The sequence below is a fragment of the Lepidochelys kempii genome, chromosome 9, assembly GCF_965140285.1.
Source record: "Lepidochelys kempii isolate rLepKem1 chromosome 9, rLepKem1.hap1, whole genome shotgun sequence".
NCBI lineage: Eukaryota > Metazoa > Chordata > Testudines > Cheloniidae > Lepidochelys > Lepidochelys kempii.
This window is the reverse complement of record NC_136388.1, coordinates 33,638,760-33,657,069: the sequence shown is the minus strand read 5'-3', so window position 1 is coordinate 33,657,069 and position 18,310 is coordinate 33,638,760. Positions and strand designations below refer to the sequence as shown.

At 40.8% G+C, this 18,310-nt stretch overlaps 1 protein-coding gene across 2 annotated transcripts in view; it reads right to left on the bottom strand.

Annotated features, from left to right (window-relative positions):
• DNER (delta/notch like EGF repeat containing) overlaps positions 1-18,310 on the bottom strand; it is a 276,274-nt gene that overhangs the window by 133,474 nt on the left and 124,490 nt on the right. For both annotated transcript variants that reach the window (XM_073359834.2, XM_073359835.2), the window contains exon 2: positions 16,949-17,245. In XM_073359834.2, coding sequence (XP_073215935.1) covers positions 16,949-17,245 — 297 coding nt within the window. The remainder of the gene's footprint in view (positions 1-16,948; positions 17,246-18,310) is intronic.

Below are 18,310 nucleotides of genomic sequence, written 5' to 3'. Positions count from 1 at the left end.
TTCAACAGATAATTTGATTATTTCAAATTTAAATAAATAGTGTGCAATTTTGTTGTGCTAGTTAAAGTAACATAGAAAAATGTTAATAAATTTATTACTGTTTCTTAATTTTGGAAACCATGATGATGGAGATTATGTTCAAAGCCCAATATGAATTTGGCTGACATCCCTCCTTTTATATTTGCCAATATGCATGGTAAGAGTTGTACTGTACAATCACTTTCCGAGAGAACCTGATTTTTAACAAGCCTGTGGGAAAAATATCATTAACATCTCTATTCTCATATTCCAGTATGATGTTAGCTAAAAATATAGCCACCATCACCCTCAATAATGAATGTCAATCATAAATCATATGACAGCAGAATTTTATATGTCCATTAACTTGGTCTATATCAGAAAAAGTTACAACCAAATCGCAGGACTGGAAGGGACCTCGAGAGGTCATCCAGGACTAAGTATTACCTAAACCAGCGGTTCTCAGACTTTAGCAACCTGAGGACCCCCATTTTGATTTAAAAGTTTTCGGGGACCCACAATGCCGCCCCAGCTCAGCCCTTGCACCACCCCTTTCCCCGCCCTTTCCTGGGGCCATGGCCCTTCCCCGTCCCTTCCCCTACTCACTCCATCCCCCCTTCCTTCCTTTGCTCTCTCTCCCCCATCCTCAATCACTTTCACCAGGCTGGGTCGGGGGTTGGGGTTCAGGATGGGGTGCGGGCTCTGGGAGGCAGTTTAGGTGTGGGAAGGGGTGCGGGCTCTGGGCTGGAGCAGGGGGTTGGAGTGCAGGAGGGGACAAGGGTTGCAGTGCTCACCTCGGGACGCTCCTGAAAGTGACTGGCACATCCGTCTGGCTGCGGCTCCTAGGCCGGGGTGGGCAAGGTGTCTCTGCGTACTGCCCCTGCCTGCAGGCACTACCCCCACAGCTCCCATTGGCTGCAGTTCCCGGCTAATGGGAACAGCGGAGTCGGTGCTCGGGCAGGGACAGTGCACGGAGACACTCTGGCCTCCCGCCCCAAGGGCCACAGGCACATGCCTGCCGCTTCCGGGAGTGGTGGGGAGCCAGGAGAGGTAAGCCTGTTCCCCAGTGTACTGGAGGTGCGCCTGGAAGGGAGGGGGAGGAGTTTCTCAGAGGGGCCCGCGGACCACCTGGAGTCCCCTAGGGGAACCCCAGGGGTTCATGGACCCCAGTTTGAGAAATGTTGATCCCTGACAGGTGTTTGTCTAATCCGCTCTTAAAAATCTCCAATGATGGAGATTCCACAACCTCCTTAGGCTATTTATTCCAGTGCTTAACCACCCTGACAGATAGGAAGTTTTTCCTAATGTCCAACCTAAATCTCCTTGCTGCAATTTAAGCCCATTGTTTCTTGTCCTACCCTCACAGGTTAAGGAGAAGAATTTTTCTCCTTCCTCCTTGTAACAACCTTTTATGTACTTGTAAACAGTTATGTCCCTTCTCGGTCTTCTCTTTTCCAGACCAAACAAACAACAACATTTTCAATTTTCCATCATAGGTCATGTTTTCTAGACCTTTAATCGTTTTTGTTGCTCTTCTCTGGAGTGGTGAAATGTGGTGCCCAGAACTGGACACAATACTCAAGCTGAGGCCTAATGAGCACGGAGTAGAGCAGAAGAATTACTTCTCATGTCTTGCTTACAACACTCCTGCTAATACATCACAGAATGATGTTTGCTTTTTTGCAACAGTGTTAAACTGTTGATTCATATATAGCTTGTGATCCACTATGATCCCCAGATCCCTTTCCTAGGCAGTCATTTCCAATTTTGTATGCATGCAACTGATTGTTCCTTCCTAAATGGAGTACTTTGCATTTGTCCTTATTGAATTTCATCCAATTTATTTCAGACCATTTCTCCAGTTTGTCCAGATCATTTTGAATTTTAATCCTATCTTCCAAAGCACTTGCAAACCTTCCCAGCTTGGTATCTTCCGCATATAAGTGTATTTTCTATGACATTATCTAAATCACTGATGAAGATATTGAACAGAACCAGATTCAGAACTGATCCCTGCGGGACCCCACCCATTATGCCCTTCCAAGCTTGACTGCGAATGACTGATAACTACTTTCTGGGAAGTTTTCTAACCAGTTATGCACCCATTTCCCTAGTTTGCTTTTGAGAAGGTCGTGTGAGACAGTATCAAAAGCCTTACTTTAGTCAGGATAGACCACATCTACCACTTCCTCCTACCCACAAGGCTTGTTATCTGTTAAAGAAAGGTATTTGGTTGGTTTGATATGATTTGATCTTGACAAATCCATGCTGTTACTTAGCACCTTCCAGGTGTTTGCAAATTTATTGTTCTATTATCTTTCCAGGTCGTGAAGCTAAGATAACTGGTCTGTAATTCCCTGGGTTACCCTTATTTCCCTTTTTATAGACTGGGAGGACAAGTGGAAAGACAGAAAAGACAGACCAGACAGACAAGACAGAAAGAAATAAACTGGACAGTACAATTGCACAAGGGGCAGCACAAAAAATAATATACTGAGAGTGGAAACCAACATGCAATCAAACAGGAACACTCTCTTAAATTAAAGCTTCAAAGGAAAAACAACATAAACACAAAATGTTTTAATGCAAGGCAAAGCAGCAAGGGTATGCAGGGCTTTTACAGTTATACCTGGAGAGGAAGGTGTCGTGTGATGCTGACCTAACTAGCAGCTCCATTTACATTTCACTCTGGCTCCATTACCCACTGATCTGATAAACCGAAGGACATCTAAAACAGAAGGACACTGAACCAAAATAGAATTTTACAGTGGCAGAAAACTGATATTTCAGTTTTAAAAAATCTGGAATTTAGATCAGCACAAAAACAGAAGGAGAAGCAGCAGCCTCCCAGCACAGATAAGAAACAAAATGCTGCCAGCAACAATGTGTCCTCAGACAAATACCAGTGAAAGAGAAAATCATGGTTTGGCAGCCAGAATTACAGGAGAAATTACACAGAACCTTTCCATAGCAATGGGAGAAATACATTACAGTTTCCAGTCATGTCTGTATTTGGTCCTGGGAGAGTTTTCTACTAAGTTGAAAGAGCTGAAAATCAGGATTTGCTAGACCAGTACACTAGACCAGTACTAACAGAGAAAACTAAACCAGAACATGCAAATAGATCACTGGCTCTGCAAGAGAAGCTACAATAGCTGGAAGAAGATAGCAAAAACAGGGATTGCAGCAAAATATTTAAATAAGGGATTTTCAGATTCATAGATTCCAGAAGGGATCACTGTGATCATCTAGTCTAACTTCCTGTATAACACAGGCCATAGAATATCCCAAAATAATTTCTGGAGCACATCTTTGAGAAAAAAATCCAATCTTGATTTTAAAATTTTCAGTAATGGAGAATCTACAATGACCCTTGGTAAACTGTTCCAGTGGTTAATTACTCTCACTATTAAAAATGTATACCTTTTCTCCAGTCTAAATCGTCTACCTTCAACTTCCAACCATTGAATCATGTTATACCTTTCTTTGCTAGATTGCCTTTATTAAATATTTGTTCCCCAGGTAGGTACTTATAAACAGTAATCAGGCCACCCCTTATTGTTCTCTTTGTTAAGCTAAATAGATTGAGCTCCTAGAGTTTATCATTATAAGACACATTTTCTAATCCTTTAATCAGTCACATAGCTCTTCTCTGAGCCCTCTCCAATTTAGCAACATCCTTCTTGAACTACGGAAACCAGAACTGGACACAGTATTCCAGCAGCAGTCACACCAGTTCCAAATACAGAAGTAAAATAAACTCTCTTGTCCTATTCAAGATTCCCCTATTTATTTATTCATTTAAGGATCGCATTAACCCTTTTGGCCACAGCATCGCACTGGGAGCTCATGTTCAGCTGATTATCCACCATGAGCCCCAAATCTTTTTCAGTCACTGCTTCTCAGGACAAAGCCCCCATCCTGTAAGTATGCCTTACCTTCTTTGTTCCTAGATGTATACATTTACATTGAGCCATTTTAAAAATGTATATTTGTTTGCCCCATTTACCAGGCAATCCAGATTGCTCTGTATCAGTGACCTGTCCCCTTTGTTATTTACCAGTCCTCCAATTTGTATGATCTGCAAACTTTATCAATGATTTATGTTTTCTTCCAGGTTATTAATAAGAATGTTCAACAGAGAAGCGCCAAGAACCAATCAGTTACAACACCTTTTAATCCATTTAATGTGTGCTATGTTAATTTTATATCATTCTAGCTTTTAATCAAAATGTCATGCAGTACCAAATCAAATACCTTACAGAAGTCTAGGTATATTACATCAACACTATTTCCTTTATCAACCAAATTTGTAGTCTCATCTGAGGAGTCTCTGAAGGTAAAATTGAAAGGACATGTGATATGCTTTCTCCTAAAAATGCAGACATTGAGAGATCATGACCTACATGTTCCAGTTCCACACCCATGAGGGCAGACAAGCAGTTATGCCTGATGAAACTGGAAAAAGATCCACTGAACACAACTGCAGTATCATGTTTTTCCAAGATTTCCCTGTAGCACTAGAAACAGCACACAGCCTTTAACTGAGCAAGGCAGCTCCTTAAGGCACACACCACCACTTTAAAAATAGTCATTAGGAAAAAAGCATAATCTTTCACCAGCCAGACAAAGCCCTGAAGCACCCTCAAGAACTGCTTACAAAGATATGTTCTTCAATATGTTATGCAGTATTTAGAATGATTATATGTCCATCATGCAGATATGAGGACACAGGTATTCTTCTGCTCACCTGTAAACTGGCATAAATATGAATGGACCCAAACAGTTTGGGTCTAAATCAATGGATACTGAGCTCCTTTTTTAACGAGATAGAGATGACAAACCAAAAATCACATTTCTGCTTCAAATATTTTAACCATTGTCCTTTCCCAAGGGCCCTATGTGGGGTAGGGAGGAGCTCCACTGTGTGCTTGCCAGGGAAAAAAACCATGGAGTCTTTGGGAGGATTACAACAGAGGGCTTTTGCTATTTGTAGTTTCAGAGCATCTAGTCCTTGCTCTCTAAGTCTTAAAGGTGGCCTGGAAACACAATGAACATTTCATTGCCTTTAACAATACATGATGAGTTCCCCCACTAGCCAGACTCAGAACATATTAACAAGTTAAAATTCACTTTTCCTTTGTACTTTTAGTCCCAAAATGTCCATCCTTCCCTGAGGGCTATCTGTTATGATACCCCAGCATGCACCATGCTGTGACATCACAGCTTTCACAACACCCCACTGTGGTTTGCAGTGAGTTTGCATACTTTTGTAAACACTCTCAGTACATTACACACACACAAATGATTATTGTTCAGAACTCAGCATCTCTTCTTTATTCACAAGTGACAACATAAGCCTATGTCTGAGTTTCCTCCTGAGCTGGCTGCTCTTAAGGATTCTCTATTCTTGTCTTTCTCCCTAGCTTTTTTTTCCTTTCTACCCTTCAGGTGGAGGCAATGAGATCCACCTGGTCTTGCTGCCAAACCACAGTGGGGGAAATTACTGTCTAGAATGCAGTTGCAAGTGTGAATTCACATAACACATCTGAACTGACTCAGGAAGATAAAAGCCTCATTGACATATACCATTCAGTTGGAAGGGCAAGGTAATAAAAGCCAGTGCTTTAGGAAATGAAAGTTTTAGACTTCTGACAAAACTTATTTTAAGGGCATTGGGTGAATGCAAATACTGTAAAAATTATTAGCTTGAGAAAAATGTTATATCCCAAAGCTGTACCATTTTAAAAGTGATATGACAGTTATTTCACAAAAAAACTATATCCCTCCAGCCAATATGAATACATTACCAGGATTGCTTCTGTAAATGCTAACCCTGCCAAATCTCCTTCCAAGGGATTACACATTAATTAATTTTTAATTCAATAAAATTAGTTTCCTTACTTGCAATTTATCTTCTGTGAATGCAAATCCACTGTTCCATCAGGCTTGGAACTGCTGGGTTTTCCATCTTTTCCACGTCTCTATGCAGGCAAGAGGTTCCTCTTTTCTCCCCTACTAGTGCAATCTGCCTAGCAGCACCCTCTAAAGGCACAGGATTAAATTGCATGACCTTTCTCCCCCAGGCCATACTGCCAAAGCTAAAAAGAATGCTGGGGGTGGGAGGGAGACCCCTAGAAAAAAATCAAACCGATTAGATGCCGAACTGTATTCTGTATGGGAAAAATGGGGCTGGGGAAGCAAGAAATAAAAGCAGGTTTGTAAGACCCAGAAGATAAGGATCTTACCCTCTCCATTCAGCCATACTGAAATTGCTGAATACCACCCAGGGTGAAACAGAGCAGGGAATTCCCATTCAGAGAAGATAGAATTACAGGTAAGGAAACCAATTCTCTTGCTCTCTAACCATCTCATGGAAACTCCTCCATTACTTCACAGAGTTGGAACTGCTGGGAAGCAACAAGCAGAAAAAAAACTTCTAACAATGGGGAAGGAAAAGTGAAAGTGTCCAGAGTAGCAACATCATAATATCAAACCTAATAGTACTGAGCAAAATTTTTAAGAGAGGGTCTTTACTGAAGAGCACCGGGAAAGACTGAAGAACTCCATGTCCAAAGGTGGCATCAGATGAAGAAATCATGTCAGTTTTGTAGTGTTCTGTGAATGAAAGTAAGTATCTGCCAGGCAAATTCCATTACAGATGGCTCTGTTTTTCTGTTCAGAAAACAACTGTAACCTTGGTGGAGTCAGCAACTATACTTTCAAAATTATCTCAATTAGAATATGATTTATTCCACCTACAGATACAGAATTTTGAGACTCTGCACCCTTTTTTAGGTTCCACGAATAAAATCTTGGATTTCCTCCAAGGTATTATCAATGTTCTTCCAAGTACTGGATGGTTCAGTCAGTGAGGCAAGCTATCACGTTGCACGATTGCGTCTTCACAAGTATATCGTCTTGTCAGTAGTAGATCTAGATACTCTCTTTTCTCAAGATGACCATCAGGGTGGCCTTTAACTTCAGAACACCCAAGGAACAGGTGATAGACTGAAGGGCATTTCCTGAATCAGATAATGGTCATTCCTGATTACAAAGCATAGACATTCATGTCAGTAGGGATGCACTGGGGAGAGGGCTATAGTTCTTGGATCAGTAGAGCTATGACCTCCATCATGAAATCAGTTTTGCACATGAAGACAGACAAATCCAGAGTCAGACAAGATCATCCAGAACTATTTAAATCACCAAGAAGCACATGGAACCCACTCTCTTTTGATGCAACTGGAATCATGGATCTAAGGCATAAATTCTCAACATGGAGGTTGCTACCACACCCCTATACTTTATGACTAGGTGGGAGAGGAGTCCCGAAATGTTTCTCTGCTGTAACATTAGGTTGCTGAATGTAAAACATTGAGAACTGCTCCAGAGAAAAGGTTGTTCACTACACAGTTCAGAAAGCCTTATCTTTTCATTCAGTCTTAAAGGAAGAGGAGACAAAAGTTTCAAGATGGAGTGGTTCTTGAAAGACTACGAGAAGCCTTGTTTATGAATCTTGATACTTGCTGGAAGTAGTAACAGATCACATTAAAAAGAAAGTTCTGAACCCAACCTGGGCACTAAAGAAACGTGGGTCTGAACTAATAGGGCTTCACTCTCTAGTTCATATTGTGGAAGGATTTCCTCACCCCAGTGTACTGAAAGAGTTTAAGAGAGCTGTGGTTCTGGTACGGCTAGAAGTTGTAGTTGTGGCAAAATTACCTGAAACTCCCTTGAATGTCTTTTGACAATGGATGGTTAAGCATAATTTTATTTGGGTCTGGGGAGTCCTTAAGATATTTTTTAAGATAAGTTATTTTGTTTTGTTATTTTAAAAAAGGGGCCCACTGAAGAGTTTTACCCTGTTCAAAGATGTCTGAGCCAAGTTGCCTCTGGAAATAGTGTTTATATCTAAAGCCCAGAGCCATGATGTGGCAGAGAAGAGATTTGGTGATATTACACAAGTCACAGGAAAATTAATATAATCTTAATAGAACACATCTTCCCTTTAGTCTCCCTTGATTTTTGAGAGCACCAGACGATGCAGGAGATACACAGAGCTATTTTGAACCAGTATCACATGTACCATGGCAGCACATAAAGAAATGGAAGATTAAAGGTCCTATTTCAATTCTTGCAGATGACTCAAATAGGGGCTGTCAGAGTTCAGGACAACTCAGTGATCCAGCAAGGGCACCCACTCTCAGCTGTCCAGCTCCCCAGCCATTGCCTTTCTTGGGTGGAGACCCACGTCTCATTCCCTTCTGACTGGGGAATTTCCAGGCTGCACAGTTTCCTGCCTTCACTGTGGTATTACCAGCAGAGACAGGCTACTTGCTTTATCTTCAGAGATAGTTAACAGTCTGACTGCCCTCAGTTCTAGATACCACACAGCTCTTTCAGTGCAAGCTTATTTTAGTCCTAGCACTACAGAGAAATCATTATAAACAATAAAAGAACCTACATGCATGCTAGTAAGCTTACCAGAGATCAAGAGATCATCCCGATTCTAACATGGACTCTGGCAGGAGCAGTCCTTCAATGCCTTACAAAGGGAGTCTTTTCTATAGTCACAATTTCATAAGAGTCTCTGTTCAGAACTAGTAACCAGTTTTATGGGCCCCAGTAAGCCAAGTCCTTCCAATCCTTCTCTCACGATTGGATAAGAGGTCCTGTCTGTATGACGGATAAGGAAGAAGGCCCTGACCCAGTTTAAAATGAGGCTATTCATCCAAAAACCTCTTCTTTGTCTGTTGGTCCCTGGAGAATCCGTTTTGAACTAGTATATGTGCACCTCTCCAGGAGGATAGGTTCAAAGGGCCGATAACGGAGGAATTACATGAGCACCTCCTCCATAACACATACACAACTGCATTTTAATACAATGGACCCTCAGGTATTAAACCTAATCCAATAAAGTTTAATTTAATTCAATAAAGTTTATCTTAATTCAATAAGATTTGTCCAGGATATTAACAGTTAATATCTAGCTAATTTTGGTTTCTACACCTTGTGAGTGCATCTCAAAGAATCCCTGTAATCAAAGTATTTTAAAAGTCAGGCTTAACATTTTATCCATTTATTCCTGAATAATAAACTCACCTGAATTCTCTTTTCTTTACAATCTGTTGTTTCATTAAGAAAAAAGTCACAAAAGGTTATGAAATTGTTATCATTTATTGAACTTCAAAAAATTGCTGCATCACTGACCTTTATTATGCCTAGTGCTTGATACTAAAATCAATCCAACCTCATCTGCATTTTGCCTGGAAGGCAAATACAACCCTAGTATTTATTTCCAAATTCTGAAGGGCTTTGGTGGCATTGTAATCATGCTTTTTAATGGAACTATGACAAAAATGCTAATAAATATGACTTAGTTCCCTGTTTAGGAACCAATCTGCTATGTACATGCTTAACTTTATGCACTGGCTATGTCTACACTTCATAGAATCATAGAATATCAGGGTTGAAAGGGACCTAGGAGCTAGGGGTATGATTCCCAGCTTGTGAAGACTCTCGCACTAGCTCTCTTTGAGCTGTGGTAGGCACAGCACAGTGGCGACCAGCAGGACATGATAGCCGCACCAAGTATATACTAATTTGGTCCAGGCAGATTTGTAACTGGGGTAGCTAGCCCGTGCCACCACCGTGCATTGTGTTACACAGTCACACTACTATTTATAGTGTGCTAACTCGATCAGAGCTAGAACGGGTATGTCTGTGCAAACTGGGAATTGCACCCCTATCCACAACTGTAGGTGTAGCCACTGTGAATAGGTCCCCTGAACTCAATGGAACTTCTACATGCATTACCCTTTGCTGAACTGGGGCCTTATTTATTTGGGGATAGGAAAATGCTTGATAAACAAAGGCTATTTTCTATTTAGTTTACTACTGTATTATGATTTTGGTTTACTCTGAATAGATACTTATGGTGATACATAATACAACATAGTATGTTACTCGTTTCTTGTACAGCTAATTAGAATTACAATTCTTAAAGCACAATAAAGCCTTCTGGAATATTTTTCTGGAACATTCCAAATGTCAAAAGTTAAACCTATTGGAAGTTTCTTTGGTGTTTTTGGTTTGTTTGGTTTTTTTAAGTCCTCAAACTGCAACAAGCAATTTCCATTATTTAGACTATGAGCTTGTCATAAATATAAAGGGAAGGGTAAACCCCTTTGAAATCCCTCCTGGCCAGGGGAAAGCTCCTCTCACCTGTAAAGGGTTAAGAAGCTAAAGGTAACCTCGCTGGCACCTGACCAAAATGACCAATGAGGAGACAAGATACTTTCAAAAGCTGGGAGGAAGGAGAGAAACAAAGGGTCTGTGTCTGTCTGTATGCTGGTTTCTGCCAGGGATAGACCAGGAATGGAGCCTTAGAACTTTTAGTAAGTAATCTAGCTAGATATGTGTTAGATTATGATTTCTTTAAATGGCTGAGAAAAGAATTGTGCTGAATAGAATAACTATTTCTGTCTATGTATCTTTTTTGTAACTTAAGGTTTTGCCTAGAGGGGTTCTCTATGTTTTTGAATCTAATTACCCTGTAAGATATCTACCATCCTGATTTTACAGGGGGGATTTCTTTATTTCTATTTACTTCTATTTTTTATTAAAAGTCTTCTTGTAAAACACAATGCTTTTTCATTGTTCTCAGATCCAAGGGTTTGGGTCTGTGGTCACCTATGCAAATTGGTGAGCCTTTTTATCCAACATTTCCCAGAAAAGGGGGGGTGCAAGTGTTGGGAGGATTGTTCATTGTTCTTAAGATCCAAGGGTTTGGGTCTGTGGTCACCTATGCAAATTGGTGAGGCTTTTTACCAAACCTTGTCCAGGAAGTGGGGTGCAAGGTTTTGGGAAGTATTTTGGGGGGAAGGACGCGTCCAAACAGCTCTTCCCCAGTAACCAGTATTAGTTTGGTGGTGGTAGCGGCCAGTCCAAGGACAACAGGGGGGGAATATTTTGTACCTTGGGGAAGTTTTGACCTAAGCTGGTAAAGATAAGCTTAGGAGGTTTTTTTCATGCAGGTCCCCACATCTGTACCCTAGAGTTCAGAGTGGGGGAGGAACCTTGACAGAGCTCATATCTATTTAACACTGGGCTGGAGCACAGACTCTCAAGTCTAGGTGCTTGGGTCAGCCTAAGAGCCCAAGATCCAGCGTCCACACTGCTATTTTTAGCAATTAGCTCCAGCCCAGCTACCATGAGTCTGTGTACCCAGGCTGGGAGACTTGCTCCCACTGCAGTAGAGACACATCCTTTAGTAGCAACAGACAAATAATATAAAACCACACAATGTACTTGCCCCCCAAAACCCTCTCTGAACAGATCCCCTTATGCAACGATTAATATGCAACACGTATCATGTCTCAGCCGAGATTACTAAATAGTTAAAGACCTAAGTCAAGTACTCAGATGTTTTCTGATCTGCAGACATTAGATCCTGTTGCAACAGAGAAGAAGAGACTCCTCAATGAGAAGTTAGGAGAGAGTCAAAACAACGTTGAAGTGGAGATCTTTAATTAAAGTTAGTATGTTGTCTACATTCTGACTTTTCTTGACAGATACTATGGTTTGTGGTATCACCTACCGGTATGATAATTGTTCATAATTGACTTATTTTACTTTGGCAATCCTGAATATAATTCAGTGCTGGCTCTTATCATTTAGGAACGTAGGATTCAAAGGGATCTCATGGGTCATCAAGCCCAGTCTGCTGCTACTGCTGGCAACCCTGACCATGTAATCCAGGGGTTCTCAAACTGGGGGCGGGACCCCTCAGGGGGTCACGAGGTTATTACATGGGGGGGGGCGGTTCGCAAGCTGTCAGCCTCTACTCCAAACCCAGCTTTGCCTCCAGCATTTATAATGGTGTTAAATATATAAAAAAGTGTTTTTAATTTATAAGGGGGGGGTTGTACTCAGAGGCTTGCTATGTGAAAGCGGTCACCAGTACAAAAGTTTGAGAATCACTGATGTAATCCCATTCATAAATGTATCAAGCTCCATCTTAAAAGCAATTAGATTTGTTGTTTGCACTACTCCTATTGGAAGGATATTCTAGAATATCACTCTTCTGGTCGTTAGAAATCTTCTAATTTCTAGCCTAAATTTATTCATGGCCAGTTTATACCCATTTGTTCTGGTGCCCACATTGTACTTTGTGCATTGTAAAACAGCTCTTCTTCCTCCCTGGTGTTTACCCCACCAATGTATTTATAGCGACCAATCATATTCCCTCTCAGTCTTTGTTGTGCGAGGCTAAGCAAGCTAAGCTCTTTCAGTCTCCTCTCATAAGGCTTCTTATTCCCCTGATCACCGCAATAGCCCTTTTCTACACCTGTTCTAGTTTGAATTAATCTTTCTTAAACATGATTGATCAGAAGTATACAAAAGATTCCAGATGAGGTCTTATCAATGCCTTGTACCATGGCATGAATTCTTCTCTCTCTCTACTGGAAATACGTTGCCAGAAAGATCATAGGATTTCATGGCCTTTTTATGGCCACACCACATAGATGCCTTAGTCATCCAGTAATCAACTAATACACCCATGTCTTTCTCCTACTCCATTATTTGCAACTGATGAGTCCCTAGTTTCAAAAATTCTTTTTATTAGCTAAGTGCATGACTTTGTACTTTATACTATTAAATGTATTTCCATTTCCATAATTCCATTCCTCAAGATCGTTCAGTTCTTCCTGTATAACATTTCAATCCTCTTCTGTATTGACAATGTCTCCAGACTTTGTGTCATCAGCAAATTTCATTAGTACACTCCTATTTTTGTGACACAGTCATTAATGAAAATATTAAATGAGATTGATCCCAAGACCGATCCTTGAAGAGCTCCACTAGTAACCTCTCTCCAGAGAGATAGTTATCCTTTCAGTGCAATCCTTTGTCATCTCCCCTTTAGCCAGTCCCTTAGCCATTATACAATTATTATACTAAGCCCCATATGATACTATATCAAATGCACACACTCAGCCATGACATGTGCAGCTGCTAGCTAAAAGATCACTGCACATGCGCACAGCAAAACAAAAAACAAAAAAAGAGTCCAGTAAATTAAATTTCTTGACCAGCAACTGTCAAGAGAGTAGAAAAACTGGCCAGGCCAGTTGAAAAACAGCCAGGTGACGACCCTATTTTCCATGCAGCCGCCTAAAATTGGTTGGTCCATGGCCCGGACGGCCCCCTAGCTATGCAGTCTATGCCAAGCATGGAGATTACAGGAATCTCTCCCAAACTTCCCCCCACCCTGCATTTCCTAGTTTAAAGCTCTTCTTATCAATCATGCCAGCCTTGATCCCAGAAGGTTAGTACCCCATTTACTCAGGATTAGTCTATTAATTGAGAAGAGCCCTCTCTTTCCCTGAATGTTCAAAAACCCTCAGCAAGGATCGGTGCTATGAGTTTGTCTTCATTATCTTACCACACCTTCACCTTCCCTCCCTAAGGACTGGAAGCATTCCACTAAAGAAAATCTTCTGAGCCTCTGCTTCTTTGGGAGTCTTTCCCTAGCCTTGTGCACTCATCCTAGAGCCCTTCCTGCAGGAATGTGGCAGTGTCATAAAACACAACCAGTGGATTTTCCCCCACACCCATCAGGATCCCTTTCAGCCACAGGTCTACATCTCATGTCCTTACTTCTGGCAGATAGCACACCTTTCTGTCCTTTGGATCTGCTCTGGTGACAGGCCTGTCAATTCATGTTAGTAAGGAACCCACAGTCACACAGGCCTGTCTCTTACTAGTTTTGGTGTGAATATCAGGTTCCCTCCCAGCTGTTCTTACTTCTGTGGTCCCTTGCTGTCCCCTTTATATCATACTATCTTTACTATGGCTCCATCCCTAATATCTCCATCATCTCTTCCACTGGGGACTGGTTTCCTTGCTTTCCTTCCTTGCCACCCCATCTTCAGCCTGCTTCTCCTTGTTGTTCTCCAGTGCAGCCCTCCACTCTCTCTCTCTCCTCAACTAGCCTGTCTCTTCCTCTGCCTTGTCATCATGGGTCATGCTCCTCGTCTAGTAGTCTGCCCTCTAGGTCCACTTGTTTGGCAAGGTCAGCAAATCTTGAGCTGTATGTGCAGTCTCCTCTCTCCTTTCCCCCATGATGTCTTTAAATCCCCATCTGAATTCCACCATTATCTCCAGATGCATCTCTAGTCCTCAGATCTTCTCTTCCATGAGCTCTCTCAGGCGACATTTCATACATAAGTAGTTTCTGTCAGAATAATATACATCCTGCAGCTTCTGTGTCCAGTCATCTTCTTTGTCTCCTCTCTTCCTCAGGTCACCTCTAGTGCTACCTCAGTAGCCATCGTCTTCACTTCCTAGTCCCTAGTCTTAAAAATGAAAGGACAAAAATCCACCAAACTCCCTCCTACAAAATCCCACACAAACTCCCCTGCTTTCTGTCCTCTGTTCACTGGCTTATAATCCTTTTGTCTAGGTCAGCCCTGTCCTCATTAAGGCTTGGCAGTTATCTGTCCAACATCAGTGATCAAAGACAGAAAATCTCTAGTGCACACTCATCTGGGAGGCCTCCAGCTCAGTCACAATACAGAGCCCCCAAACAGACTATGCAAAATACAAACAGCAAACAATCTACCAAAAAGCAGACCAAAACAAATTCACTTCCCCCCCAGGAAAAAGGACTCACTCCTTCCTTACTAAGTAAAATCCCTTCCTGACCCCTGATGGTGGCTGGCTGAAACCCTGATGCATGAGCTTTAGAACATAAGACAAACTGGGAGTGAGCCCCTGTGCTTGTGAGCCTTGCCCCTCCCTCCCCACCATCAAAAGTAACCCCATCATACACTCGCAGCCATAAATTTGTCCAGCTCTTTCTTCAAACTAATTAAATTGTTTGCCCCCACAACTTATATTGTTCCAGAAACTCACTCCTTTGATTAGAAACCTTCTTTTACTTTCCAGCCTGAATTTGTTCATTGTTAGTTTATATCCACTTATTCTTGTGCCAGCATTGTCCTTTTGCTTAAATTGCTCTTCACCCTTCTTGGTATTTACTCCCCTAATGTATTTATAAAAAGTAATCATATCCCCTCTCAGTCTTCTTTTGTAAGACTAAATAAGCCAACCTCTTCTAGTCTCCTCTCATAAGATGGGACCTCCATTTTTCTGATCATCCTAGTCGCTCTTCTCTGCACCTGTTCCAGTTTAAATTCATTTTTCTTGAACAGGGTGACCAGAATTGGTTTCCAAACATTACCAGCTTCAAAACACACCATGACAGGGGTTTAGTTCTGGAAGATGTAAAAACTTAAAATAAGGTAATCCCGAGGCAATATAACTAGTTCATTTTGACCTAGGTTGAAAAGATCCAAACTGCAACGTGCGGCGTGCTGATCGGTCAGGGATTGGAGGTCATCACTGTATCTATGACAGGTATTAAATGTAATTAAGAAATATGCATATGTACATTTTTGGCTATTTTCAAATGTAAAATTTTCATCTCTAAAGACACACTTCAGGAAAACTATTTATAGCATGTGGTATACGGTACAGTGTATTGTTAAAGTAGTTATTACATACATTTCCTAGCTGTAAGTATTGAGCATTTGTATTCTCTGAAAATATTAAATATATATATTCCCACTATCATTCTAGAAGTCTACACTGGATAATCTGCAGAATTCACTGACAGATCTGAGACTCTTTTGATCAGTCTCCCTACCAGCGTGGAAACAGATCTGAAAATATAATACACTTCTCAGAATTTATTAGATATAGAACAGTCAGATAGTATTTACTGTTGCAAAACAATAAACAGAATTCTTGGAACTTCTGGCCCAGATAGGAAACCATAAAATATACATTTCTCTTCCATGTACGAACATCACAAAGCATATCTACAAAGAGGCAAACAACTCTACAACATCTTCAATCACAGACTAGCCTGCTGTAATCAAAGTAGAGTTACAAAACGTGAAGATGGAACTTGATGAGACAGCAGGGCTGGAAAGACTAGAAACACACAGTTTCCGTGGGGACTTCATGAATTGTACTGCACACAATTGAGCTCTGACTCAAAAACTGTATGTGAATGTGACCTTGACAGATTCAAAGAATGTGACATTTTTAATAGAGTATGTTGTAACTAGTGGCTACCTTCGTACAAAATAAAACTTTCTGTAACCACATGTTGAAATCCCAGCAGGGTGTACAAAGGGTTTATTTTTCTAGAATAATTAACTGCATTTCTTGCAATATATTGTGCCTTTCAAATGAGAGCTTAATAAAAACAGAGATGTTGAGTAGCCATTAAAAAAACTTTCATAAGATTGTTAAAAAAAAAAAAAGCAAACCCAACTTCTCAATATACTTGCTTAAGTTTTCTCCCCCATATCCCAGACCCCTACTGTTATGCAGCATGCTGTGTGCTATTTTTGTCACCAAGTATGCAATCTTCTACCTCAAAGGTGGCTTCACTGCAGTAGTGTTTTGGGACTATATAACTTTCAAAGCAATATAGGACCCTTTGCTCTATAAATGTAAAAGATTACTACTACTGTGTAAATAGAAGAAAACCATGCTAAAAGGTAGTTGCTTTACACTTTTGCTTTTCTTAAACGGATTTGAAGTTTGGAATTTCCAGTTTATTAATAAAATGGCAGAACTAAAAGATATTGTACCATATATTTCTCAAAGATTTCCCATGCATTATACCTACAAAAGCATACATCTATTTTCAAAAGAGCAACGGTTAAGCCTAAAACCATTTTCTCAAGTGTTTTACTTGCTAATTTTATGGATTAACAACTCAGGGCAGGGATCATATCTTCAGTCTTCCTACATATATGCCTATGGCCCATAGACAAATGATAACTAAATAACAACAAGTGACATCCACAAGCTTTTTATGTATGACTGTTAAACAAAATGGTCTCACCTCTATTTCATCCCATTTTAGATCGACAACTTTTTGTCCTGCTTTTGGCTGCCAAGTAGGTAATGTCACAGTTGCTCTTGAATGGGGTAAAACAATGTCAGGTTCCAAGGTTGCTGATACTGGCCTGATTTGTCTTGGTGGCAGTGACTCTGCCCATCCAGAGACTGGAAGGCCGTGAAATGAGCGTTCACAGTTTGTACCTTCATAGCCTTCATTACACAAACAGAGGTAGCCATCACCGTTACTGCTGCAGTTACCATAGTGACAAGGGTTGCTGGCACAAGGATCTGAAACAAACTGAGAAAAAAAAACATCTGGGTTAATTACTTCATACAAAAGATTTACTTCTGCATTTTACAAATGCCATAAAACAGGATTTATTTTTCCAATATTTAGCTTCCACAAAATATATTTATGGGTCAAAATTCATCCCCGATATAAATTCAATGATTTTAGAGGATAAAAAAACAGGGATTAATATGGTCCGTTATTCCAAGGTCAATGACCACAGGTTCATTGATGATAGGCTTACAGAGAAGTAGTAAATAAAACAGTAGCGTCAGCAGTGTTCAAATTATGTAGTTTGCAACTGTGACGGGGTTGCTCCTGTGCTCGCAACAATCAACTGCTGGGTTTCTGGTTGGATGGAAAAGACAAAAGGATTTTATATTCAGGTGGGGCATCACCTGCAGCAGTCTTACTCAGCAACAACAGACATATCATGGGAGCAAATCAAAACAATAGCCCCACATCAGGCCTACCTTGCCTCAGGGAGGCTCAGGTAGGCAAGTCTCTAGTCAGCTCCGACCAGAGCTAGGCTCCTCTCATGGAGAGCAGGTAGTTATCCCTCCTGCCCAGCTAGTATCTAGCTAAGCTGGAATTTCCCCTTTTAACCCTTCCCTCTAAGCCCGACATCTATTGCCGATGTAGCAGGACGGGGCCGACTAAGCCCATAGCAGTTCACTGACTCTTTTCCTGGCAGTATGGGATTCATATACCACATCATAGTAATCCTCATAGGAAGGTCTGATGGTAACCTCTCCTGGTGATGTTTTCTAAAAGTGTCTGCCATTTGGTGTAATCTAGTACATTCCAAAGGCCAAACCAAAGAAACCAACAGTATATTTATGAAACAAGAATAAAGAGCAATTTCTAGCATGAATAGTTTAGCAGCAAGCAAAGAAGGGGCTCCGCTGCATAAGAGAGACGGGAAGACCACTAATATTTATTAAAGAAAAGATTTAATTTTTTAATTTTTATGAACCTGCTTCAAAAAAAAATAAAGGTGTCTTCTTTAGTATCGAAGTCTGCCATGCAGGTTACAAAATTTAGTTTAATTGAATCAGGAGCTAAGAAAGTATT